This window comes from Panthera pardus, unplaced genomic scaffold, assembly GCF_024362965.1.
Source record: "Panthera pardus isolate Hobbes unplaced genomic scaffold, ASM2436296v1 HiC_scaffold_10, whole genome shotgun sequence".
Lineage (NCBI taxonomy): Eukaryota > Metazoa > Chordata > Mammalia > Carnivora > Felidae > Panthera > Panthera pardus.
The window spans coordinates 109,980,540-110,006,519 of NW_026526655.1; the positions used below are offsets into that span (position 1 = coordinate 109,980,540).

The window sequence follows — 25,980 nt, forward strand, 5'->3', positions numbered from 1 at the left end:
ACAGGCATGGCTTCCCGCTAGAAAACATTGTGACCCTAGCGGCCTTGTCCTCCCACAGCACACACCCAAGGTGGCGGGGCCAGGGGGAAGTTCCAACTCCGGGCTGTGCACAAGACCTTGCTGGTCTTGGAGAAGTGAGAAACAACAGGAAATCCTGTGACTCTGGCTCTGGAATTCCCCAAAGGACCCAGAAAATGAAGCCAAAACAAGGATTCAAGTCCAGCCCCAGGCTTTGGGATTGCTGCTTAAATCCAGAGCTCTGGGCCCTAACTAAGTGAGCGCCTGCAGAGCCCCAGCGCCTCCCAAAGCCCCTTGCCCTCTGGCCTTCAGGGACCCAATCCCACCCCCAGTCGCCTGCCGCTAGACCAGACACTTTACCAGCCTTCCACCATTCTGCTCTCATAAGTAGACCCTCTGTTAAACTCTCCTCTGCCATTCTGTTTCACTGTAACTATGTTTCTGACCAGGACGCTAACAGACACCACCCCCACAGCAGCCACCACAACCTGCCTTCCTGTTCATCCTCACGAGGTCCCCTAACCAGAGCGGCTGGTCTTTAACTGGGCTTTAACTGGGCCTGGTTCCCTGGCTGGGTCCCTAGGTGCCTGAGGCCGAGGATTTTGCCATCTGTCCCCTACATATATACCTCGCACAAGCCCTGGCACAGGAAGGTGGGATGTGGGGGTGACCACCTCCCTCTCACACCCACTGGCTGCCCCAGCCCAAGTCTTAGGGGCAGTAGCACCCCCAAAGCACTCCTGCGACTGTGTCCCCATGCCACCCAGCTCGGGACCACAGACAACACTCCAACCCACTGGCCTAAGACAGAGGAATGAACAGACATGCAAATGTGCCCAACAACTGAACCATGTCACCATCAGAGAAATGCCAGCTGTCTCCTGCAGGAGGCGAGGACACAGGAGGGGGCTCTGGGCTCACCCCTCCACATTTGAATCCTGATAGCCCCAGACACCAGCTGGGGGGGCTGGAAAAGGGTACCAGCCTCTCTGGGCCTCATTTCCTCATCTGCAAAGAGGTGTGTCAGAGTAACAGTTACCACCCCACGGAGCTGGAGTGAAGAACTCACTGGCATACAGTGTGTGGAGCACAGGGCCGGGCAGGCCAAGCGCTGGATAAAGAGAGCTGTTGTTTCCCAGCAACTCTGGGAGCCTTCCAGAGCACCTCCTCCCCCACCCAGTCCTGGGGAAGGCCTGCAGCCTGCCTGCGCTCCCTGCAAGAGGGCAAAGGGTGGGACACACGGACATTCCATGTCCTCCTTCACACATTCCAGCCAAGAATGGGGAGCACAAAGTCTACCCAGTTACCCTCCAAGGAGACACCACCATCCTGCCCCTGTGAGTGACAACACTCACGCTGCTGAGGGCATGGCCAGCATGCCATGGTGTACAAGAGCACACCATCGTGGACCTCTTCTCCAGCCCTTGCCAGCACCCCCAAAACTTTCTCAATCTTGACAGCCCAACACAAGTCAATTTGTGGGCCTGTGCAAGATGTCACTGAGTGACAAGATGTCACTGAGCCTTACAATGACTATTAGCCTGGGGTGGGGTGGGGGGAGCCCTCTCTGTGCCAGCTTCTTGTGAGGAGAGGTTGCTGGTTCCAGATAAGGTAACTGAAGTACAGAGAGGGTCAGTAACCTGCTGAGGGTCACACAGGATTAGACCATGTTCTCTCCTGTCCCCTCAGCTCCTGGTGGCATTATCTAGGCACAGCCATTCAAAACTCTGGTTTTTTAACAACCCTAGACTTTGCCCCACTCCAGCCTCCCACCCATCTGAGCCTAGAAAGACAGTGAGGGCCTGGGAACAGGCAGGGGCTGGGAGGAGAATGAGTCAGTATTACTGAGGCCACGTCAGCCTGAGCAGTCGTCAGTCGGATGCGTGTGTTGTACAGCCAGGCAGACCAGGCTGCAATCCCTGCTCAGGTGCTCCCTGGCTACGTGGTCCGCAGCAAAGTGCTCTCTGAGCCTGGGCTTCCGCATCTGTAAAATGAGCTAGCAACAGCAACCTCCGGGGGAGGTTGGGAGGGCTAAGTGAGGTGACACTTGCAGCACAGCCCATAACTGCTCCGTCATCGGCAGCTAGTAGCATCCTTCCCCCACCACCCCCTTCATCCAACAGATCCTTACTGAGCACCTGTTCTGTGCCCAGGCCCTTCTCCAGGTGCAGGGAGAGAAGGGGGATCCCACTGCAACATGATGTCTGAAGCTCGAGTGGAAGGTGCCCCCAGCACTGCCTGGACCCCCTCCCTGCCACTCCCCCGAGAGGCCAGTCAGAAACCAGCAGCTGGGGTCACCTGGCTGCACACAGTAAACAGGAATTTACACAAAGCCAGTTCCACACTCAGCCTTGGGAAGGCTGGAAAACTAACTGCTGCCTTAGGCTGCTGCACACAAGGCATTTCCACCATCAGAAACACATTCCCGATATGTTTGGAGACTGCGGGAGATTACATGGCATTTCCTGAAGCCCCAGTGGTACCTCTTGGCTCTAGCAGCTTCATTTACTTTTAAGCAGATGGGCTTTAGAACTGTCACACTGACAACAGAGGTGAGGAAGGGCACGAGCCAGAAGTTCACAGAAAAGTAAAGACGAGGAGCAAATAAACATATGTGCCTGCATGCATGGAGCTTTCCCAAGGCCTGGTGTCCATGATCACGCCCATGTGCCCTCCTTGCACGTTGGCCTTGTTCTTGTGCTGCGTGTGTACACTGTGGACCTCACTCCAACAGGGCCTATGACCCACCAGTCCCCTGATCGCCATTCCCTGCACCACCTCTCACTCCACCCATGTCCAAGGACACCGGAGGCCCAGCAGTGAGGGTTCCTATTCCAGCATTGCCACACTCGGGTGAGTTTCCTGGCATCCTGAGCCTTGGGTACCCCACCGAAGCAACGGTCTTGTCCAGTCCCCGTGTCCTGGCATCTAAGGGGCCCGAAATCCCAGCCGTGCAATAGGGGCCCCTCTGCAGCTATGGCCCCTCCCCCTACCCAGTGCCCCACTCCTTGCTCTGTCCTTAGCCCCAGACGTCTTTGGTGGCTCAGTCCTAATTACCCCTCAGGAGGGCTGCCCGGACTATGGGAATGCAGTGAGCTCAGAGCAATCCATGTAGCATTAGCCCCTGGACGTCCTTCCTTTCCTGGGTCCTCAGATACCCCTACCTCTGTGACTGCTGCTCCCTGTCTCTTCCCTCACTCCCCACCTCCTCCTCCCAACCTCAGGGTCCTCTCCCACTGTTCCTCCCCCACCTCTTCCTCTAAGGCTCGCACCTGCCACTTTCCTGCCAATACCCCAAGTTCACAGTCCTCATCACTCTCTCCCCAACTTTCTACTAGAAGTCTCCACCCGGATGGTCTCTGGGGCCCAGCGCCCAGCCCCTGACACCCACACTAGTGGTTCCACCACCATCTACGTGCCCCCTCAGACTCTCCCCACCCCAGGTTAACTCATACTCTGAGATGCCCTGAGGGTCCACCCTGAGCGCCACAGGCTGCCCTCCCTGCCCAAAAGGAGGCTTTCATTGTCTACACTGGCAATTCTCCATGAGACACAGCAGCTCAGGTTTTAGAGTCGGTCCAAACTGGCTACAAATCACAGCTTAGCCATTTGGGTGGGCGAAGTCCAGCAGGTTCCTTGACCACTCCGTTCATTCATCTACAAAGTAGCAACAAAACGACCCCAGTCTGAAAGCAGTCATGGGAGCTCCGCAGGACAATTCAACACCCCATTCTCAGCGTCCCGCCCAGGCTTGTTGATCACAGATGCACCCTCCCCCCAATCTTATCGCCAACGCAGGCGCTGTCCCCACGCCCTGGACTGCCAGGCTCTTGCCGTCGGGAGGGCCAAGCGGGTGTCGGGGAAAGGCCAGCAGCCGCAGCTTTCCGGCCATTGTCCCCGCCAACCCCGCCCCGGCCCCGGCCACCTACCCGAGCGCGGCGGGCGGCGGGCTCTGCCGGTGTTGGCGCCGCCGGTAGAGCCCCGACGCGGCGAGCGCGCCCAGCCGGGCTGCCATGGCGCGGGCCTCCTCCTTCTGCTCCCGTCTTGGGGCGGCCCTGCTCCGACGGCCCGGAGACCACCCGGGCCTCGGGGGCGGGGGGCAGTGGCGGTGGCGGCAGCGGCAGGCCAGACACGGCGACGTCGATGGGACAGGCCAGCGTGCAGGGGGCGCCTCTCCCCCCACCCCCTCTGGACAGGAGCTCACGTTACACACTGCGATCTCCAAAGGGCAGCAGAGTCAAGTCCAAATAGAAAGGATATTGTTCGTGCAGCGGGGGCAGCACAGTGAAAGCTGAGGTGGCAGGGCTGGGTCCAGACTGGGGAGGGGACTCACTGGGAAGGTCCCAGACAGCACTAAGGTGAGGTCCATGGTGGGAAGGCAGGGTGCCTGGAGGTCCCAGGCTGCTGGGAGCCTGAGAGGGAACCCCAAGCCCCCTGATGTCCTGACGATGGCCCCTTAGCTCCGGAGGACAATATGGGACTGATCTGGCTTAGGAATCCTGGAGGAAGCCCCAAACATGCCCACATTCGACCTTGTTTCCTTCCCTGAGACCCTGTGCCACAAATGCCGCCTGGAGACCCAGATCAGGGCAGCCTCAGTCCCCTGGATCTGACCAACAAATTGCCAAGCACCCAAAAGAGGTCCATGCTGTGAAAGCTCAGAGAAAAGGTTATCCCCTAACTTGCTAGGGAAAACAGAAGCAGCAGAATCTGATAGAAGACCGGTAGGAAGGCACTATATCCATGCTTTTTTACCTAAGGAGATCAGCAGGGTTATTGTGATCCAAGTGCAAACACCCAAGGTCAGCGGCAGAACTGTGGCTGCTGCTGGTGGAGCAAGCACTATGGTCAGCAGTAAAATAAGGATCCGTGGCACTCCTGGAGATCTTTAACACCGATTCCATTTCCCTGAAACACCTTTCTAAGTAAGGTCAGAAAGCACAAGCAGCATTGGCCTCCACCTTCCCAAAAAACAGTAGCTATCATTCTGAACAGCAGGGCAGGGTACTGGTCCTCCAACACTGAGGTGGAGGGAAAACTTTGGAGGGGATCCATGGCACTCAGATGCCAGGCCCACATACCGAGAAGCATACCTCATACAGCAAATCCAAATTCATTAACCACCCTGGGGGGCAGCTCTAAAACACAGCCAGATAACTGCAGGCGTTGTGCACAGTATAACTTGTCAATGCAGGTCAATTCCAAAAGTACCAAGCCCTGATCAATTCAACAAATATGTTTTTAAAGGTGGCCACAGAGGCAAAAGGGCACAGAGAGGCTGAGCTTGGAGAATGCAACAGGTACAAAGATCACCTCCCACTCTCTTCTCTGATGGGGATAGCTGAATGCTTAGGAAATCTTATTAGAAAGTTTTGTTGTAGCACCTTTAAGTCAATGTCCAAGGGCCTAGGTACCTTGTACCAGTCCTACTCAGCCCCTCCCATGGGGAAATCCTCAACTCTGGAACCCAGAACTTACCCAGAGTCAGAGTTCCATTTGAGGAGGGATTATTTATTTATGGTTTCCACAATTGCAGATAGACCTGGGAAGGTGGCTATAGCCACAAGCGTTTTGTACATCACAATTTGTAAATAAAGTTCAAGTCCAAGGTGACCAAGCACCGATCAATTCAACAAATATTTACTGTAAAAGGAAGTACCAGGGGCTAGAAATTGAGAAAGGAAATTAGAGTCTGATTGAACCCAAATCCCAAATCTGTGCACAGCCTTGTGCCCCCACCCCACCCCCAGTTCTGCAACCTGTCTTGCAGAACTAGGCGTCGGAGCCATGCTGTGTCTCCAGCCAGCACTCTGGCTCTAGAGGACAAAGTTGCAAAGACATAGTAAGAATGATGTCAGCATAAATGGCAGAGTAAGAGCCTTTAAAATGTTGTCCCTCCATAAAAGCAATGAAAACTAGCAAAAACTGTTAGAATCCACTTTTTCAGAACTCTGTAAATTAACCAAAGGTTTGCAGTAACCCAGGGTACTTCATCAAGAAAAGCAGCTGGGGACTCCTGGGTGGCTCAGTCAGTTAAACGTCTGACTTCAGCCCATGTCATGATCTAATGCGCCATGGGTTCGAGCCCTGCATCAGGCTCTGTGCTGACAGCTCAGAGCCTGGAGCCTGCTTCAGATTCTGTGTCTCCCTCTCTCTCTGCCCCTCCCCTGCTCACACCCTCTCTCCCACTCTCTCAAAAAATAAACATTAAAAAAATAAAGAAAAAAACAGTTGAATCTTGGTAGGAACAGTGAGCTTTATGATATTTTCACTTATCCTAGCCTCTGACCCCTACATCCTAATTCCATTGCTGCCTTAAAAAATAACAGCCCACGTTCCCAGTAATTACGCAGCAGACAGGGCTGAAGCTCCTTCAAACCTTCATTCCCTGGAAGACTCCATTTGAAAGTTTTGTCTTTATGTGACCTCACTCACACATACCCACTGCTAAAAGCCTCTCTTGGGGAGTATTTTTCAAATGTATTACTGTTGTAACTGCCTATGGTATCATAGCTGTCATTGTCATAGGCAATGGATAATAGTGGAAGCAACAATAGACTAATCAAAAAGCTTAAAAGAAAAAACTAAAGGGGAGCCTGGGTGCCTCAGTTGGTTAAGCATCCAACTTCAGCTCAGGTCATGATCTCACAGTTCATGGATTCAAGCCCTGCATTGGGCTCTGTGCTGACAGCTCAGAGCCTAGAGCCTGCTTCGGATTGTGTCTCCCTCTCTCTCTGCCCCTCCCCCCACCTCAAAAATAAATAAACATAAAAAAAATTTTTTAAGGAAAAAATTAAGGAATGACATGTCCTTAGGGGCTTTGAAAAGAACCAAAATAGTCCTAGGAATCTAGAAGGCCACACAAAGCCCAGGACTATGCGCATGCTCAGAGAAGACCCAAGAAGATCCTAACCTCTCACTTCTGATTGACCCTCAGGCTCTGTGTAATCAGGAAGTAAAGGCTAAGGCAGAGTTGTAAACTGCAGGGTTGAATGCTTAAGGTGTGCTGCAACATACACTTAGTGCCCTCAGCAGAGTCCATTATTGGTGACAGACATTCAAGGAAATGGTTGTCCAATCATTAGCTGGCCATTAAACTAATCAAGCAGAGACTTAAGCAGTCGCAAATGACAGAAATATAGACTTTATAGAATTATTTCTGAAAAGTCACTAAACAAACAAACAAGTAGCAACAACATACTATGGTGAGTGAGGGGGAATTTGATCTCAGAATCACCACATATTATTTGAAATGTCCAGTTCTCAGCAAAAAATTATGAGACATACAAAGAAACAAAAAAGTATTACCCTTACACAGAAAAAAAAAAGCAATCAATAGAAACCCTCCATGAGGAAGCCCAAATATTACACTTATTAGATGGACTTTAAATCAGTTATTTTAATTACAAAAGAAAACCATGTCTAAAAAAACTGAAGGAAAGTATGAGAATGATATCTCACCAAATGGAGAATATCAATAATGATGTAGAAAATATATAAAATAGGACCAAATAGAAATTACGTAGTTGAAAAGAAACACTAAAAGAGTCCTCCAGGATGAAATTAAAAGACATCAGACAATAATCCGAATCCACATGAAGAAATAAAAAGCAGCAAAGTATATTTAACCTTGATATAGTAAAAGTAACTATATAGATAAAAATAAGACAATATAAATGTATTTTTTGTTTGTAAACCTATTTTTCCCCTCTGATTTAAAGACAACAGCATAATGAAATAATTTAACACAAAAGAAGGCAAGAGTGTAGGAACTAAGAAACAAAAAAGACATAAGATACATAAATAAATAGTAAATTGTAAATGTAAAGTAATTACATTAAAAGTAAATGGATTAAAATCTTCAATTAAAAGTCAGAAGTCAGTATATGCATTTAAAAAAATCTGCTTATATGATTTCTACAAGAAATTCACTTTAGACAAAAACAAATAGTTTGAAAGTAAAAGCATGGAAAAGATATACCATGCGAATAGCAACTAAAAGGGAAGCTAACATCAGACAGCTAGAAGCTAACATCAGACCAAACAGACTTTAAGACAAAAATTGTTATAAGAACAAAAAAGGACCTTTTATAGTGATAAAAGAGTCAATCCAGAGGTGCCTGGGTGGCTCAGTCAGTTAAGCATCTGACTCTGGCTCAGTCAGTTAAGCACCTGACTCTTGACTTCTGGTCAGGTCATGATCTCATGGTTCAAGGGTTCAAGCCCCACATCGGCCTCTGTGCTGATAGCTCAGAGCCTGGAGCCCACATCGAATTCTGTGTCTCCCTCTCTCTCTGACCCTCCCTTGCTCATGCGCTCTCTTGCTCTCTCTCTCTCTCTCTCTCTCTCTCAAAAATAAACAAACATTAGGGGGAAAAAAGCATATTCTCAGATCACAATAGAATAAAACCACAAATCAATAATAGAAAGAAATTTAGGAAATTTACAAATATGTGGAAATTAAACAACACACTCCTAAAGAATCATTGAGTCAAAGAAGAAAACAAAGGAATTAGGAAAAGATTGAGATGAATGAAATGAAAACACAACACACCAAAGGGGATGTAGCTCAAGCAGTGCTCAAGGAAAATTTATAGTTGTACACAGTTGAATAGTTTTCACTGTAGTTATTTATACTTGTGTAATAGGGGCACTTGGCTGGCTCAGTCAATACAGCATATGACTCTTGATGTTGGTGTCTTGAGTTCAAGGCCAATGCTGGGCGTGGAACCTACTTAAAAAAATTAGTTGTATAATAATTTAAATACTTGTATAGTATAAAATAGCTTTATAGAAATCAGAAACAGAAGAATAAACTAAATTCAAAGCAAGCATTAGAGAGGAAATAATAAAGATTAGAGAAGAAATAAATGAAATAGAGATTAGGGAAAATAGAGAAAAGCAACAAAACCAAAAATGGTTTGTTGAGAAGATCAAAACTAATAAACCTTTAGCTAGACTGACCAAGAAAACAAGAGAACACCCAAAAGACTAAAATCAGGAATGAAAGAAGGGACCAAAGTTAGAGAAACTTAAAGGACTATAAGGAAAATGCTGTGAACAATTGTATGCAAACTAAATTACAGCAAATTAAATAACCTAGCAGAAATAGACAAATACCTAGAGAGATACAAACTACCAAAACTGAATCAACAAGCAGTGTAAGATCCAAATAGGCCAACAACAAGTAAAGAGACTGGATTTGTAATCAACATCTTCCTACAAAGACGAACCCAGGACCAGATGGTTTTATTGGTGAATTTTACCAAATGTTTAAGTAGCATTAACACCAACCCTTCACAAAATCTTCTCAAAAAATCTACCAGGAGGGAACACTTCTCAACTCATTCAATGAAGTCAGCATTACCCTGAATCAGAAAAATATATCACAAGAAAACTACAGATGAATATCACTTATGAATAGAGATGCAAACATCCTGAACAAAACTGAATCTAGCACCATATAAAAAGTACTACATATCATAACCAAATGGGATTTATTCCAGGATATAAAGTTGGTTTAACATCCAAAATCAATGTAATACATCATATGAATGCTGAAAATGCACTTGGCAAAATCCATGTTTTTCATGATTAAAAAACAAAAAACACCTCTCAACAAACTAGGATTAGAAGGGTATTTCTTCAACCTGATAAAAACCCAGAGCTAACATCATACTTAATGGTAAGAGACTGAGAACTTTCCCTCTAAGATCAGGAATAAGACTAGGATGTCCAGCTTCGACATTTCTTTTCAACACTGCAGTAGAGGTTCTAGCAAGGACAATTAGCAATAAAAGGAAAGAAAATGTATCCAGATTGGAAAAGAAGTAAAACCCTCTATTTGATTACCACATACTCTTATACACAGAAAACCCTAAACCCCAAGGAAAACTATTACAGCTAGTAAATGAACTCATCAAGTTTGCAGGTAAAAAACCAATATACAAAACCCACTAGCAATAAGCAATATGAATATGAAATTAATAAAACAATTCCATTTATACTAGCATCATAAAGAATAAAATACCTGGGAATAAATTTAACCAACAAAGTATAAGACTTATACAATGAAAACTATAAAACATTGTTGAAAGAAACTAGAGAAGACCTAAATAAATGGAAAGACATCCCATGTTCAGGGATTGGAAAACTTGCTATTGTTAAGATGACAATAACGTTCCCCAACAAATTAACCTACAGATACAACACAAGCCCTATAAAAATTCCAACTGCCTTTTTTACAGAAATGAGCAAGCCAATCCTAAAATTCATAAAGAACTGAAGAAACTCAGAATAACCAAAATAATTTGAAAAAGAACAAAGTCAGCAGGCCAACATTTTGTAATTTCAAAACTTACTACAGAGTTACAGTAGTAATAATTAAACAGTCTGGTACCAGCATAAGGACAGACACATACATCAGTGGAATAGTATTGAGAATCCAGAAATGATCCCATATATCCATGATCAACTGATTTTTGACAATGCTGCCATGACAATTCAATGAGAAAATAATAGTTTTGTCAACAAATGATGCTAAGACCACTGGACAGCCACATACAAAAGAATGGTTTCAAACCCCTACCTCAGGCCACATATAAAAATTGACTCACAATGGATGGAAAATCAAAATGTCAGAGTTAAAAGTATAAACTCGTAGAAGAAAACATAGGAATAAATCTCCATGATCTTAGATTAGGTAACACTTCCCTAGATATGACACCAAAAACTCAAGCAATCAAAGAATAAATAGATATATTGGACTTCATCACAATTTTAAACTTTTGTGCATCAAAAAACACTATCAAGAAAGTTAAAAGACAATCCACAGAATAGGAGAAAATATTTTGCAAATCATATAGCTGGTAAGTGTCTCACATCCAGAATACATAAAGAACTCTTAAAATCCAATAATAAAAAGACAACCCAATTTTAAAATGGGCACTGAAACCAAACAAACATTTCTCCAAAGAAGATGTACCAGCAGCCAATAAGCACATGGTAAGATGCTCAACATGACAGGTAGTTAGGAAAATGAAAGTCAAAAAAGTGATACCACTTTACACCCACTAAAACAAACAATAAGTGTTAGTGAGGATGTGGAGAAAATTAGAACCCTCACACATTCCTGGTGGGAATGTAAAAGTATGCAGTTACTCTGAAAATAGCTTGGCAATTCCTCAAAAAGTTTAACATAGAATTACCAGCAATTCCACTCCTAAGTATATGCTCAAGTGAGTAGAAAATATAGATAGAAAAATTCGCAGCAGCATTATTCATAAAAGCCAAAAAGTGGAAACAATTCAAATGCCCACTACAACTGAACACATAGACAAAATACGGTAAATCCATGCAATGGTATATTATTTGCACCTCTCCCCCAAAAAAGGAATGAAGTATTGATTCATACCACAACATAAATGAACCTTGAAAATATTATGCTAAATGAAAGAAGCCAGGTAAAAAAAAAAAAAAAAGCCCATATAATGTAGAGTTGTATTTATAGAAAATACACAGAACAGCCAAATCTATAGCGACAGACTGCACATTAATTGTTACCAGGAGCTGGGGGAGGGCAGAATGGGGACTGACTGCACATGGGTATGGGGTTTCTTTTGGGGGGTGATGAAAATGTTCTATAGAATTAGTGGTGATAGTTGCACAACTGGTGAATGCACTAAAACCCACTAAACCGTACACCTTAAAACAGTGAATTTTATGGTATGTGAATTATATCTCAAATGTTTAGGGGTGCCTGGTTGTCTCAATCAGTTAAGCATCTGACTCTTGATTTCCGCTCAGGTCATGATCTATCTCATGGCTCATGGGATCGAGGTCATGATCTCATGGTCCATGGGATCGAGCCCTACATCGGGGTCTGCACTGTCAGCACAGAGCCTGCTTGGGATTCTCTTTCCCTCTCTCTCTCCCTCTCTCTCTCTCTCTTTGTCCCTCTCCTGCTCATACACTCTCTCTCTCAAAATAAATAAACATTTTTTTAATGTTTATTTATTTATTTTTTTTAATGTTTAAAAAGCACATGTGTAGTGAAGAATGCAGCTACGTAGCTTACTAGAGAAACAACAGAGGCCAAGGCCACCATCAAGTTGTGAGGTAGGGCTGTCACCCCCTTGTGGCTGAGCTGTGAGAGCCATCCCCAGGGCAGCCAGAGACACCACTGCAAACAGCCTCTCCACAGCCAGCTTCCCTCCCCCACCTCCTCCCTTGACCCACTGGGAGGCCAAGTCCTTGGTATGCATCAGATGAGTGATGTTTTCCAACCTTCTTACCCCACATGAAATCGGACTTTGAATGCTTTCATTTTCTTAACTGGAAACTCAGGCATCAGTGTGGACACATTGTTGGTTTTATTTACATACATACATTGGGTCGCGTCATCTTAGTGAAACACTGTCCTCTCAGGTAAGTATCCCATTAACATGTTTATCTTGTTAGGCCATATTGAGTAAATATTCACCGTCAGGAATTTAGAAGATTTGAATAAACAGAACAAGGAGGAGAGTTAGGGTTCCCCCTCTGCCCACCCTCCCTGGAAATGAAGACCTAAGGAACATTTAGTATGACTCTGCACTGACAGATGGAACAGAGAGAAGCAGTGTAGCTGGAGAGGCAGGACAGCCACTGTGCCTACAAAGCCGGGCCCCTCTGCACAGTAGGATGCCCGGGCCATCTTGTAGCAGCTCCCAAGTTCTGACTGCTGAATTTTCAGGAATTTTGGGAACCAGTTAACATCATGTTGGTAGTTTGAAGTGAGCCGAGGTGGAGGTATTTTCAGCCCGGAAATGGACACGCTACAAATCAGACCCACCACCCCCCCACCGCACCGCACTGGCAGGGTCAGAGTCAATGCCAGAAGTCCAGGGAAAGGGAGGAGTTGAGGAGTCTTGGGTGCTACCTAGCCTGGCCTGGTCTGGGGCTCAGGGTCCAGCTGCGTGGCACTCATCATCTGTTTCCCACAGCTCCACGTGCTGTGCTCAGGCCCTGGCTGCCATCTTAGCTACACGCTGGCAGGCCCTTCCGCCAAGGGGGCCACTGGGCATGCTCCTGAAGAAAGTGGGGACCGGGCACCATGGAGGGCAAGGGTGCTGGTGGATGTGGGGACCCAGATCCAGCAGCCCTGCTCTGCACTGTACAGAGGCCCAGCTCGGGAGCTGGCACCTGGTGGCCTCAGCAGACTAGGGTCGTATGGTGGGTGGGACTCCACCCTACAATAGGCCAAGCCACTGACCTCACCAGCTGTGAGCGCCCAGTCCCAGGCTGCACTTGGAGGAGGGCCAGTGACAGGCTGGGACCCTTAGCAGGGGTGTGACCTGCCTGGGCCTTCACATCCTCATTGCAGACCAGTGCTGATGTCAAAGGTCCCTCCGGCTAGGACAAAGATTCCGGTGTTTTTAAGGTCCAGAGTCTTTGGGCCCCCACCAGGGCTGAGTTTCCATCCCACAGCTTGCCCACCCCCAACCACACCCGGGCCCTCCTTACCCTTCTGCCCCAGCTCAGCCCAATCTGGGGCTTCAGACCCTCCTCTCCAACCTCCTCCCAGCACTTCCTCAGGGACTTGTCACAGCTCTTCCAATCCTTCATGGCCCAAACTAGCTTGGGGCCCACGCCTGCTCCACCATTGGACATCGTCTTGGATTCCACCCTCTCAGTCAGGTCCTCCCATTCTACCTCCCAGACCCTGAATCCCCTCCTCTTCTCCACCCCCAAGGCTGCCAATGACAAGAAGCCTCCCTTGTGGCGGACCTCCTTCCCAATCTCTTCCTCAGCAGCCCTTTCTCTCCACAGCACCTGCAGGTGTGTTTCCAAAGTGCACGGCCGTGTACAACACTCTGGGCCACTTCACTGGCTCTCCCCTGCCCTCCCCCTGGCCTTGCTCACTCTGGTCCTGGGGCAAGCTGGCACTTTATACAGTTGGCAGGGTGCGTGAGGTGTACGAGGAGAAGGTTGTTTCCAGGTCAGCCTGGTTCTAGGTAGCGCAGGTGGATGTGCAGAGAACCAGGATGCAGCATGGGCATTGCCCTGGGGTCTCATGGGGGCAGTGGGCATGCATAGGTCAAGGTGGCACACAACAGAGTGAAAGCAAAACTCCACAGCTTCTGGGACGGGAAAAACATCGCCCACCCCAATGGCTGGGTTGGATGTCCCATCCTCAGCTGGCCTGGCCCCATGCCTGTGAGCGGCATGGGGCAGGGGGGGGGGGGTGCAAGCCAATCCCAGCCTGGGCACTGCGTGTGGCAGGCAAACTCTGCTCCCAGACGGCTCACAGCTGCAAAAAACGAATGAGCAGGAAAAGAGCCCACAAGAAAAGAAGCAAGCCACCAAAATATTCCTAGGGGCATCTCTGAGGAGTGGAACTGTGGGTGTTTTCTTTCTCTTTTTCTGTTCCCATTATCTTTAACGTTTCTGGGGGGTTTTCTAACTCCCTGAGATGAGCAATGTTACTTTTACAAGGAAAAACTCCACCCAGTGTTTTCCAAAGTTCACTCTGGGCCCTGTTTCATTTGATGACCAGCATTTCTCAGGCTCGGGGCACCTGCCGGACCCCTGCAGCAAGCCAGGGCAGGCTGGCCCTGCTCCCAAAGCTGCCTGCCTTCCCTGGGCTGGGGGGCAGCCCTTCCCTGGAAGGCTCAAGGGACTCAGGGGCGACAGGAGCCCTGCCAAGAGAACAGAGGTGCCTCTGTCTCTGATCTGCCTCAGAGCCTGCAGGGTGTCGGGATAAAAGCTGCTGCCAAAGCTGGAGGGGTGTGGCCCTGCCTTATTAGGGTGTTTGCTGTGCCCGGGCCACCTCGCACACATCCCACTCAACGCTGGTCTGTGCTCCTGATGCTGTCCCTGTTTCACTCTGTCCCATCTTGTCCTCATAAGCTTACATGTCGGGGACCAGGAAGCGGGCAGGGAAAGCAGGGGCTCCAGAGCACATGAGGAGGGGTGAGCCCTGGAAGGCTGGCTGTGTCCACAGACTCAGGCCATGATGGAGTGGGCAGCAAAGTGCATCTGAAACAAGACATCTGCCATTTTGGGTGCCCTAGCTGCCCTAATACTGTGGGCCAGCGTATCCCCACCCACTGGGTGACCATTCTGCACATCACACCATATTTGGGGTCATCACCCCACCCTCCGTAGCTGTTCCCCATTCCTGGGTACGGCTTCTCCCCAAGTCTTTTTCCTAGCAAAACCACAGGGTTTTCGCGGCCCACAAACCACAAGTCAAAGAACATCGTCCTGCCAGGGCTTGGCTGGAAGGGGGCTGCTGGGCCTTGGAGACCATCCCCTCCCACCCAGTCTGAGTCATGCACTTGTACCCAGCCATGTTCCAGAAAGGACTGCAGAGGCCAACACTGGCCAGATACTAGTGGACATGTGACTGGCCTCCTAAGTCACTCAGCCTCTAGGGCCTCAGTTACCTCATCTGTGAAATGGCACCAGGGCCTGGGAGCCCAGCCTGGGCCAGGCCTAGGGGAGTGCCTTGTCCCCACCCCCTGAGCAACCTATGCTTGGGCAGAGTTTAGCCAGACCCCCACACAGACCCCTTATCATTTTTAACATTGTCACCGTTTTCACCGTTCTGGCTTACAGAGGAGGAGACAAGGGCCCCAGAGGTAAGATCTCCTCCACAGGATCACACAGCTGGGGGTCCGGGAAGCTGATAGAGGCCACAGTCTGGGTTTTAACGCCCTGCCCTTTGGTTGTGACCTCGGGTTGGTGCCCGGCCCCTCTGAGCCCTGGTTCTCCTCTAGAGAGGGGAAACCTGTGCCCATCTTGCAAGGTAGGCGGGAGGGGGGCGGGAGGGAGCTTCACCTGCTGCGGCCGGACACCCCGGTCCCGACGCGTGCCGCTACCCGGGCCGGACACCCCGGTCCCGACGGGCACCGCTACCCCGGCAGCCAACCGAGGTCTAGGGGCCGGGCCGGAGGCGCGGCAGGTGGATCGGCCGGCTCCCCGGGGCGGGTGGGGGGGGGGGGCAGGGGTCGGGGCGGGGGTCCCGTCCCGCAGTCCCGCCCAGGCAGGCGCCCTCCTGGCGCGTGGCGCCCTCCACCCAAGGGCGTGGGGGAGGGGAGGGCTGTTACCTTCCAGTCATTGTGGCCGCGCGCGTTGAGCCCGTGGTCGCCTCGGGACCCCCTCCGACGCCTCCGCAGCCGGCCGAGCACCCGCCCGCAGGTCCCTCCCGGGAGCCGAGCGGGGAGACGCCCAAAAAAGGCCAAGAGCGGCTCCGCCCGCCGCGCAGCCCAGCCCGCGAGGTGGGGAGGGGGGGCAGGGGTGGGGTTCGCCCCGCCCGCGAGGGGGTGGTGGGAAGCGGGGAGAGTGGGGGCGGAGGGGTGGGCCCTGCCACTCGGCGCGGCCCCTGCTCTGGGGACACCCGAGCCTGGCCTGCGGCGGGCGCGGGTCACGTCCTCCCCCGCCCGGGCTTCGCTCGCCACCTCCCCGGATTCCCGGCATAGTTTTCCTTTTAAAGGGAGTGAAGTTATAATAACCACGAAGGAGCCCCCCAAACCCGCCGGGACGCCCCCCCCCCCCCCCCGCGCTCCCGCTCCGCTGTCCCCGGCCGCCCCAGAACTCGAACGCTGGCGGGCCGACCGGGATTGGGGGACACCGAGGGACGGTGCTCGGACCACCTCCCCGCTGCCTCCAAGCCCCGAGCTCCTGCTGCGGCCCCAGGTCCAAGGGAGGGGTCACCTTCACGCTTCCGTGCTTCACACAGACCTTTCTGGGCACCAACTCCCTCCCGGGGGCCCTGGGGACCCCCCAGTCCACGTCGTCCCACCCCGGGGGAGCCCAAGGCGGAGGAGGGCGTCCCTTCAACCCGTGAGCCTAAGTCTACATACTGAGATGCCAGACCAGTGCCCTCCCTGGGAAATAACCATTTCACCCAAGCATGTGAGTAACCCCTAACCTAGCAAAAGGTACCTTACAATGGAGAAACCCAATGCCCGAGTTGGGGAGGAGAACCGAGCACTCCTTTCTATGATGAAGCACTACTGACAAGATAGGGAAGAGCCCTTTAAAGTGCCCCTGTGACACAGAATCATTTGCGGAATCTATTCTGAGAAAAATATTACATAAACAAAAAAAACCCTCACTCACTCTACCTACAGGCACATATTTCCAGCTGGGCTGTGGAGTGTAGCGTATAACTGGAAGCAACCCAAATATCACACCATGAGGCCAGGGCCGAGCCTCCTGATCTATTAACCCTACTGAACATCAAACATCCTATCACTTCTAGCTTGGCAACAGATAAAGACTATCTAGAAATGACAGTGCAAAGTAGCAACCCACAAATAAACAGTGGAATTCAGAAGGGAGAGTTGATAGTGACATGCAGAGTTACACCTGCAGAAATGAGCTCGATAAAGGCGTCTGTTCCTAAGCAGCTGGTATCTTGAAACCAGAGCAGTTTGCACTTGTTAGTTCTTTTGCAGTGGTGTCCTAGCTAATAAATAGTGTTTTACTGCAACTTGATGGTTGATTAAGCATCAAGTATGGATGACTTCTTGGTTCATCTGCCTGTTTAAGGAGAAATGCTTTCCACAATTGCTGATGCAGAGGAACAGGTGTGCCAGGGGCTGTGCTCCAGAAATGGACTGCCTGACTCGATGGTTCATTGAATGTTGGGGTCCTACAGGAACCAAAAAGGATGAAAAGTAGAAGGGAGAACACCACAGGGACCTGCTCCCTGCCCCAAGGGGATCCCACACCTACCTGAAAGCCTGAAAGCCTCCTTAGCATGGTTGCTGAGCACAGGAAGATGTGCCTGTAGCCAAACCAGAGCCCTCTGCTGCTCACCCGACCATGTAGCATGCCTCATCCTGGGGCCAAGGGGAAGCTCAACAGGAAGGAGCTTGGTGGCAGCTGTGGGCATCAGTCAGCTCTGCTGAAGATACGAAGGCTCCAAGGAGCCATGTGCCAGCCTCATGCAGATTTGCAGGAAAGAGCTGCAGTTGCCTGGCAGTGGTCACCCACATATTCACTCACTCACACCCATTCATCCCAGAGTAATGATGCTATTCAGGCACTGGGGGTAGAGCAGTGAACAAGAGGACATGCGGTGGGGGACAAACAGTAAATAAAACATAAACGTGACTTCAGGCAGGGACAGTGCTGCAAAGAACAGAACAACATGAGGAGCTGCTTTAGGTTGGAGGCATAAGGAAGGCTTCTGAAGAGTGGCATTGGAGCTAAAACCTGAATGAGGAAAAGAGCCAGCGGGGGGTGGGGGGGGGGGGCGGCCAGGGCAGTGGCCCTGAGGTGGGAATGGGCTTGGGAGCTCAAGGTCAGAAAGAAGGTGGTGTCTCTGGAGAACAGAGAGGCAGAGGGCATGGGAAATAAGGGAGAGGGGCCAGGGGGCCAGAGCACAAGGTCCACATTAGTGTTTGGATTCCACCCTTAGAACAGTGGGGGATTCTGGGGCGCCTGGGTGGCTCAGTCAGCTCAGTCGGCTAAGCAGCCGACTTCGGCTCAGGTCATGATCTCGTGGTCTGTGAGTTCGAGCCCTGCGTCAGGCTCTGTGCTGACAGCTCAGAGCCTGGCGCCTGCTTTGGATTCTGTGTCTTCCTCTCTCTCTCTCTGCCCCTCCCCCCCAAGCTCTGTCTTCTTCTTAAAAATAAATAAATGTTAAAAAAAAATTTTTTTTAAACAGTGGGGGTTTCTAAGCAAGGACAGACAACACTCTCTGGGACTCAGGGGGCTTCCCCCCATGCCCCTCTCTAGCTGACAGCTACACCTGAGCCAGCCCAGTGCCCAGGGATGCTAAGGTAGGGCTCAGGGTTCATGGAGCCAAGGGAGGGGCTGGGCTTCCTCTGACCAGACCAGCCTAATTAGTAGCATGAGGACAGAGAGAAACTGGGGATCCCAAAATGCCTCAACTTGTATCTAGATTCAAAGTCCCACCCCCCTGTGATGGTGGGGCCTTGCAGCCCCGAGGAAGTCTCAGGGTCTCTCACCATGGCCCAGGTCCCAGAAGGAGCCAGGGTGCCTTCCCAGCACAAAGGACCTGTGTCATGCCTATTTAATGATGGCCCATGTGAAATGAGGCACCCTAACCATTCTTCCCAAAGGGCCTCTCCCCCAAATCTGGTTTAGGCATCTCCCCCTCGGGGCACTGGGGATAGCTAAACTGGGCTGTCGTCAAGCAGGAGTGTATAACTGGAACCAAAGTGTATTCCAGAAGTGGCCTGTGACAATCCCCAGGGAAGGACAGAGAAGCACCTGGATGGCACAGAGGAGAAGCTGGAGGCTCTAGCTGGAGCCTGGCCAAAAATGAGTAGTGGGTGCACACCCGCCTCTATACGCCCACAGAAAGCAGATCATTTGCTCCTTTAACAATGAAATATTTCTATTTTAAAATGGGAGCATGCCTTCAGACAGTGATCTGCTATTATACACATCATCTGACCAGCCCAACATGACCTTCCTTCTTCCTGGCCCAAGCAGAGCTCAGTGAAAGAAGTCTGATTACCATTATGGCAGAATCATAAGCCACCAATTCTTTTAGAGCTTGCAGAACAAAAGAGACTCAGAGGTTGTCTTAGCCTATGGAGAACACAGAACCCTTCTTGAGGGTCTGGATTACCCAGGGGTATAACAGGACCACGGAGCTTCACAACTCCTTTGCAAAGACAGGCTGGCCTTGGACTCTGAAAAGAAAATGCCAGTTCTCTCTTACCTTAGCTCTGGGGCAGGCTTGATGCAACTCACAGACTTGGAACTAGTTGTTGGCCTCGCACAACCCCAAACAGCATTCAGGAATGCCACATGTTTGCACCACAAAGCATCACTGCGTGGTCCAACAAGAAATCACTTGTGCACTGTGATCACAGAGATTTTCACCTGCAGGGGCACCAGCCTCTCTGCTCCTAAGGACACCTCTCTTCTACACATGGGGTTCTCTTTGCCTCCTCTTTCCCATTAGGACAGCCAACCCACCAACCATCTCCAACCTCTGTCCAGAATAAAAATCAGCTGTGCCCGCACCACCATGATCCCCAACCCCAACCTGTCCACACTTGGTCTCATCCACAGAAGGCCTAGCATCCAGCCAAGGTGAGCAGACTTTCATCATCTGCATGCCACGTAAGGGTGTGTGAGGCTAAACCAGGAGGCAGACCACCCTGGGGCTGTTTCTTCACCCCAACATTAGCAACATTGTCATGATCACTTAAAGGACATAAAGGGAATGGCAGGGACCAAGCCCCATACACATCTCAAAAGCAAACAGTACCCCTCAGGCGCCATGCAGTGTCTCTACCTCAGGGGGCTGAGTCTCCACTCCACCTCCTTCTGCTGCTTCCTTCCCTGAGCGCTGCCAGCACCTTCTCTGGAGGAAAAAGCAGCTGCCCAGCCCGCTTGGCACAGCCACTTGGAGAAGGACTGGGCAGCAGCTGCTGGGAGTGTCCAGCCGCCACGGGTACCCAGATATTCCAGCGTCACCTCTCCCCAGGCAAGAGGCTCCGCTTGAGCTGGAGGGTGGGCCGGAGGCACCTTGGGGTCAGGAGAGGGTGGAGGAAGCCAGGAAGGAAAGGCCGGCCTCCCTCAGGAGGTGGTTGCAGGGCGGGCCACTGAAAGCCCATTCCCCCTGCAGGCCCAGGAGCTGGGCCAGCAGAACAAAGGAGCCACAGCTGCCCTCCACATTCAGAGACCAGAAAAGAGGCAGCTGTCAGGGTGGCATCCATTTGGCAGCCGCTAAAAATGAGCATTTACTAAACTCCTGAGTTCATGAGTCCCCAGGGAGGCCTGATGTTTACAGCACTTACACACGCCAAAACCAAGCCCTACAAGGGCACAGAGAAAAGAAAACCCACAACTACTTTGAATAACCCAAGGACAGTTACTGAGACACCTTCTTGCCAGTTATTATTTTCCATGAAAGGAGGGAAATCTCAGGATTATTTATATGATTTTAATTATTTTCTAATCTTTTGCTATAAAAATTTCATTGTAGGGGCGCTGAGGTGGCCCAGTCGGTTGAGCGTCAGACTTCGGCTCAGGTCATGATCTCACGGTCTGTGAGTTCGAGCCCCTCATCGGGCTCTGTGCTGACAGCTCGGAGCCTGGAGCCTGGAGCTTCGGATTCTGTCTCCCTCTCTCTCTCTGCCCCTCCTCCACTCACGCTGTCTCTCTTCTCAAAAATAAATAAGCATTTTTTTACAAGTTTTTTTTTTTAATTTTCATTGTATTGGGAAATGCCCAGAAGTAGAAGCAAACTTCCTTGAGCTTCACCCCCAAAGATGGGTGCCAACAATACTCTGATTCCAGTCTTATCTGCACACAGTCACTGTGCGCACAATTGTGATCCTTTTGTGCTTGAAATTTCACATCATTTCTTCATGGCAAACGTCCACGCTGTGCAGCACTTATCAGAGCTGCCCAGTTGTACAGCTCCGGGGCATCCTTCACACTGTGCTGTACACACTGTCCCAGGGTCTCCTCGGACTCGTGCTACGTGGGGGGCAGAGGCTGGCATTCACAGGCACTATGTGCACAGTTCGTAGATCCAGCTTTCATGAGGATAACCGGGTTTTGTTTTTCAGTCAAATTTTATACCCGAGCATGAAACTATTTACTTTGTGCAACACGGCACCTAACAGAGGGCTGGCTAGATAGACAGCAGGCACTCAACTATTTGTTGGAACCAGTGATGTTATGCTCTATTGCCATGTTGTTTAAAATAACCTGCGTCCGTGTTATAAATATGCTATACACCGTGTTATAAATATGCTATGGAGAATGTAAACTCTCCAAGACAGACTCTTGCCTTGTTCGCTGCTCTTTCCGCCAGACCCAGAACAGGGCTCTACTCAGAGAAGTTGCTCAGTAAATATTTGTTAGATGAACGTCGTTTTAAGCATTCTTGGTAAGTTTCATATGCTTGTGAGCTGCCTGAATGTGAATGCATTATCACTCTTGTTGATCAAAACATCTCAGATGCCATTTTACTCACCACATGCAGTCCTGAACTGAATTTGTACAAACAAAAAAGTTTATTTACACCTAGGGAATTCATAATGTGAAGAAATCTCGATGGAAAGAATTCTTTTAAAAACAGAATTTTTTGCAAAGGCACCTGGTGCTCAAACTCATGTTACACATTGCAGACTCTGGTAGCTGCACAAGAGTCCAAGGCTTGCCACAGGAGAGGCAGATGTGGCGGCCCCGAGGCACAGCGACTCTGACCAGAGTGGATGTTGTTCGTCAAATGCGCATGTGCAAAGGGAGGCCCTGGGCCTCTGACCAGCAAGCGCCACCCAGATAAGCCACAATTCCACTGGCACATCTGTCCATTAGGCTCCGGTCCATTAGTGTGAGGTCCAAGCCTGAGGGCACAGCAGAGACTCACCACACATTTTTTTTCTCCTGGGGACACCCCAAGTTGGCAATATGAACAGGCTCAGAGCCCAAGGATTATGCCCGGTGAAAAGCGGGTGGACACACGTGGGAGACCAAGGGCTGGGCCTTTATTCTGTGAAGTTCAGACATGACAAGAGTTGAAAAACCTACACTGTTCAGGGCAGTGCAGCATGCTGGTTTGAAGAGCACGGACCATCCAGTCTCACACTTACTGTCACCGAGGCAGGTGCTTCCTTACTCTGGGCCTCAGTCTGCTTATCTGTAAAATAGAGCAGATAATAATAGTACCTCCTTCATAAAGAAATTTGTGGGGATTAAATAAACTCCTCTAGGTAAGCAATTCTCAAACTTCTTGGTCTTTTTTTTACACTCCTAAAAAGTACTGAGGACACGGAAGAGAGTTGATTTATGTGGGCTGCATCTATCAATATTTACCATCTTGTAAGTGAAAATGAAACATTTTCTTAACCAGCTGTTAATTCATTTTAAAATCAAGTGAGAAAACTATTATGTACTAACATAATGTACTTTTAGGAAAACTACTTTCCAACAAGAAGTAATTACTGAGACACCTGTACCCAGCCACAATAAAGCAGCAGGAACCAGACAAAATATATGAAACAGACAAAATATAGAAAACCTAGGTGTTCAAGACACTGAACATCAGGCAACAAAGGACAATGATCAAGAGACAGGAAACAAACGAATGAACCTGTGACTGTCCCAGCTCAGTGCTTCAAGAGTATTTCCAGGCCTTCATCCGTGGATGAGGAAGCCAGGTGGACACGAATGGACTCCCTTAGTCAAAGAGACAGAGCTGAAACCCCAGGGGACCAGGACAGCTAGACTTTGCAGGACTGGCACTGGAAAGGAGAGAGAGAGAGCTCCAAAGATCTCCAGAGGATCCCCCTCAAGCCTTCGACTGAGACATGCGTGTGCTCCAGGTCAGGGGATAGCACTTGGCACTCACATAACGCAAAGAATAATGCCTATTTCCACCAGCCATATGGGGAAACCCCAGAACAGAATAGAAACCACCTAAACTGAACACAGTTGGGAGACTGAAGAAAGTGAAGAAAACCTCAGGGACCTGTAATACTTTCTCAGAAGAGTAAAATATCAACACCAGTAACTGCCTAAGCTACAAATAATATGACTTTTTAGAGTAACCACTAAAAACAAACAAACAAAAAAAGAAACAACTATGTAAAGAGGTACACCCCCAAAATACTATAGACAGATCAAAGTGGAATTCTAAAAATATTCGAGAGTTACACAAGGAGGCAAGATAAACAGGAATGATCTGTTGATACACACACAACTTGGACATATCTCAAGGTCATTATGCCCAGTGGGAAAAGCCCATCTTAAAAGATTATATACTGGATGATTCCATTCATAAAACATCCTTGAAATAACAAAATTATAGAGAATGAAAACAGATGAGTGGTTGCCAGGGATTGGGAACGATTGGGGCAGGTGGTAAGTGTGATTATAAAAGAGTTTTCTGATTCATTAATGTGGGCTGTCTTTCCATTTGTTTCGATTTTACTTTCATCAAGCACTGTTTGTAGTTTTAAGCATATAAGTCTCACACTCCTTTAGTTTATTCGTATTTTATTATGTTTGATGTGATTCTATGTGGAGTTGTTTTCTCAATTCCCTTTTCAGATTTTTCACAGTGTATAGAAATATAATTAAAGTTCATAGATTCCTCTTGCACCCTACAACCCTGCTGAACTTGTTCATTGTTTCCAGTAGTTTCATAAGGGATTTCTTAAGCTTTTCTATCCACCAGATGTCACCTGCAAAAAGAGATAGTTTTACTTCTTCCCTTCCATTATTTATTTTTATTCATTTTTTTCCCTATTTTCCCTGGCTAGAATATCCAGTATATTGCTAAATAGAAGTCTTGTTCCTAATCTTAGGCTGAAAGTACAGTCTTTCACCATTAAATATATTAGCTGTGGGTTTTTCATAAATCCCTTTATCATGTTGAGGAATTTCTCCTCCCTTCCTTGTTGTTTGCATGTTTTATTTGTCAAATGCTTTTACTATATCAGAAAGATTAAAAGATCTTATCACCTTTGTCCTTCATTCTCTTAATGTAGTGTATTACATTGATGTTCATATGTTATTCCAACCTTGCAATCCTGCAATAAGTCCCACTTGGTCATGGTGTATAATCTTTGTATATGTTGCTGGATTTGGTTTGCTAATATTTAGTTGAGGATTTTTGTGTATATTCATAAGAAATGTTGGTCTGTAGTTTTCTTTTTTGTGATGTCTTTCTTTAGTTTTGGAATTAAGGCCTTGATCTCACAGTATGAGTTGGGGAGTGTTCCCTCCTCTTCTATTTTTGGAAAAGTCTGTGAAAGATTGGTGTTACTTTTTTAAACATTTGGTAGAATTCCCTAGTGAAGCCTCTGGTCCTGGGTTTTCCTTTGTGGGTAGTTTTTTCTTTTTTATTATTGATTTTTATTTTTTACTTTATATCCAACTTAGCATATAATGCAATAATGATTTCAGAAGTAGAATCCAGTGTTTCATCCCCTATGTGTAACACCCAGTGTTATTCCCAACAAGTGTCTTCCTCAATGCCCATGTCCATTTAGCCCATCCCCCCTCCCACAGTCCCTCCAGCAACCCTCAGTTTCTTTTCTATATTTAAAAGTCACTTACGTTTTGTCCCCCTCCCTATTTTTATATTATTTTTGCTTCCCTTTCCCTTATGTTCATCTGTTTTGTATCTTAAATTCCACATGAGGGAAGTCACATGATACTTGTCTTTCTCTAATTTCACTTAGCCTAATACCCTCTAGTTCCATCCACGTAGTTGCAGATGGCAAGATTTCACTCTTTTTGATTGCTGAGTAATACTCCATTGTATATATATACCACATCTTCCTTATCCATTCATCCATCAATGGACATTTGGGCTCTTTTCATACTTTGGCTATTGTCTATAGCGCTGCTATAAACATTGGGGTGGATGTGCCCCTTCAAAACAGCACTCCTGTATCCTTAGGATAAATACCTAGTAGTGCAATTGCTGTGTCATAGGGTAGTTCTAATTTTTTGAGGAACCTCCATACTGTTTTCCAGAGGGGCTGCACCAGTTTGCATTCCCACCAGAAGTGCAAAAGAGTCCTCCTTTCTCCACATCCTCACCAACATCTGTCATCGCCTGAGTCGTTAATGTGAGCCATTCTGACAGGTGTGAGGTGATAACTCATTGTGGTTTTGATTTGTATTTCCCTGATGATGAGTGATGTTGAGCATTTTTTCATGTGTCTGTTAGCCATCTGGATGTCTTCTTTTGAAAAGTGTCTATTCGTATCTTTTTCCCATTTCTTCACTGGATTATTTTTTTGGGTGTTGACTTTGATAAGTTCTTTATAGATTTTGGATACTAACCCTTTATCTGATATGTCATTTACAAAGATCTTCTCCCAATCCGTAGGTTGCCTTTTAGTTTTGCTGATTGTTGTGGGTAGTTTTTAAATTACTAATTCAATCTCTTTGTTATAGTCTATTCAGATTTTCAGTTTCTTCTTGAGTCAGTTTTTATACTTTATGTGTTTCTATGAATGT

The 25,980-nt window shown here is 48.4% G+C and overlaps 1 protein-coding gene and 1 long non-coding RNA gene across 7 annotated transcripts in view; one reads left to right on the forward strand and one right to left on the reverse strand.

The window, feature by feature from the left end:
- The window catches only part of LIMS2 (LIM zinc finger domain containing 2), a 41,782-nt gene extending 21,470 nt beyond the window's left edge, over nucleotides 1-20,312 (reverse strand). Inside the window, exon 1 of one of the 6 annotated variants that reach the window (XM_053910142.1) lies at nucleotides 20,288-20,312. Coding sequence is in view for 5 of the 6 variants with exons in the window: in XM_019469462.2 (XP_019325007.1) it covers nucleotides 4,774-4,922 (149 nt within the window). In the remaining variant the exon portion in view is untranslated. Of the gene's footprint in view, nucleotides 1-3,947; nucleotides 4,218-4,773; nucleotides 5,011-16,109; nucleotides 16,360-20,287 lie in introns of those variants that run through there. The other 5 variants (XM_053910134.1, XM_053910153.1, XM_019469462.2 and 2 more) reach the window with 5 other exon arrangements.
- Nucleotides 15,392-21,148, forward strand: LOC128779071 (uncharacterized). Its single transcript, XR_008425000.1, has 3 exons — nucleotides 15,392-15,641; nucleotides 19,952-20,082; nucleotides 20,981-21,148. It is a non-coding gene; the product is annotated as an uncharacterized LOC128779071 (long non-coding RNA).
- The last annotated feature ends 4,832 nt before the right edge of the window (nucleotides 21,149-25,980 follow it).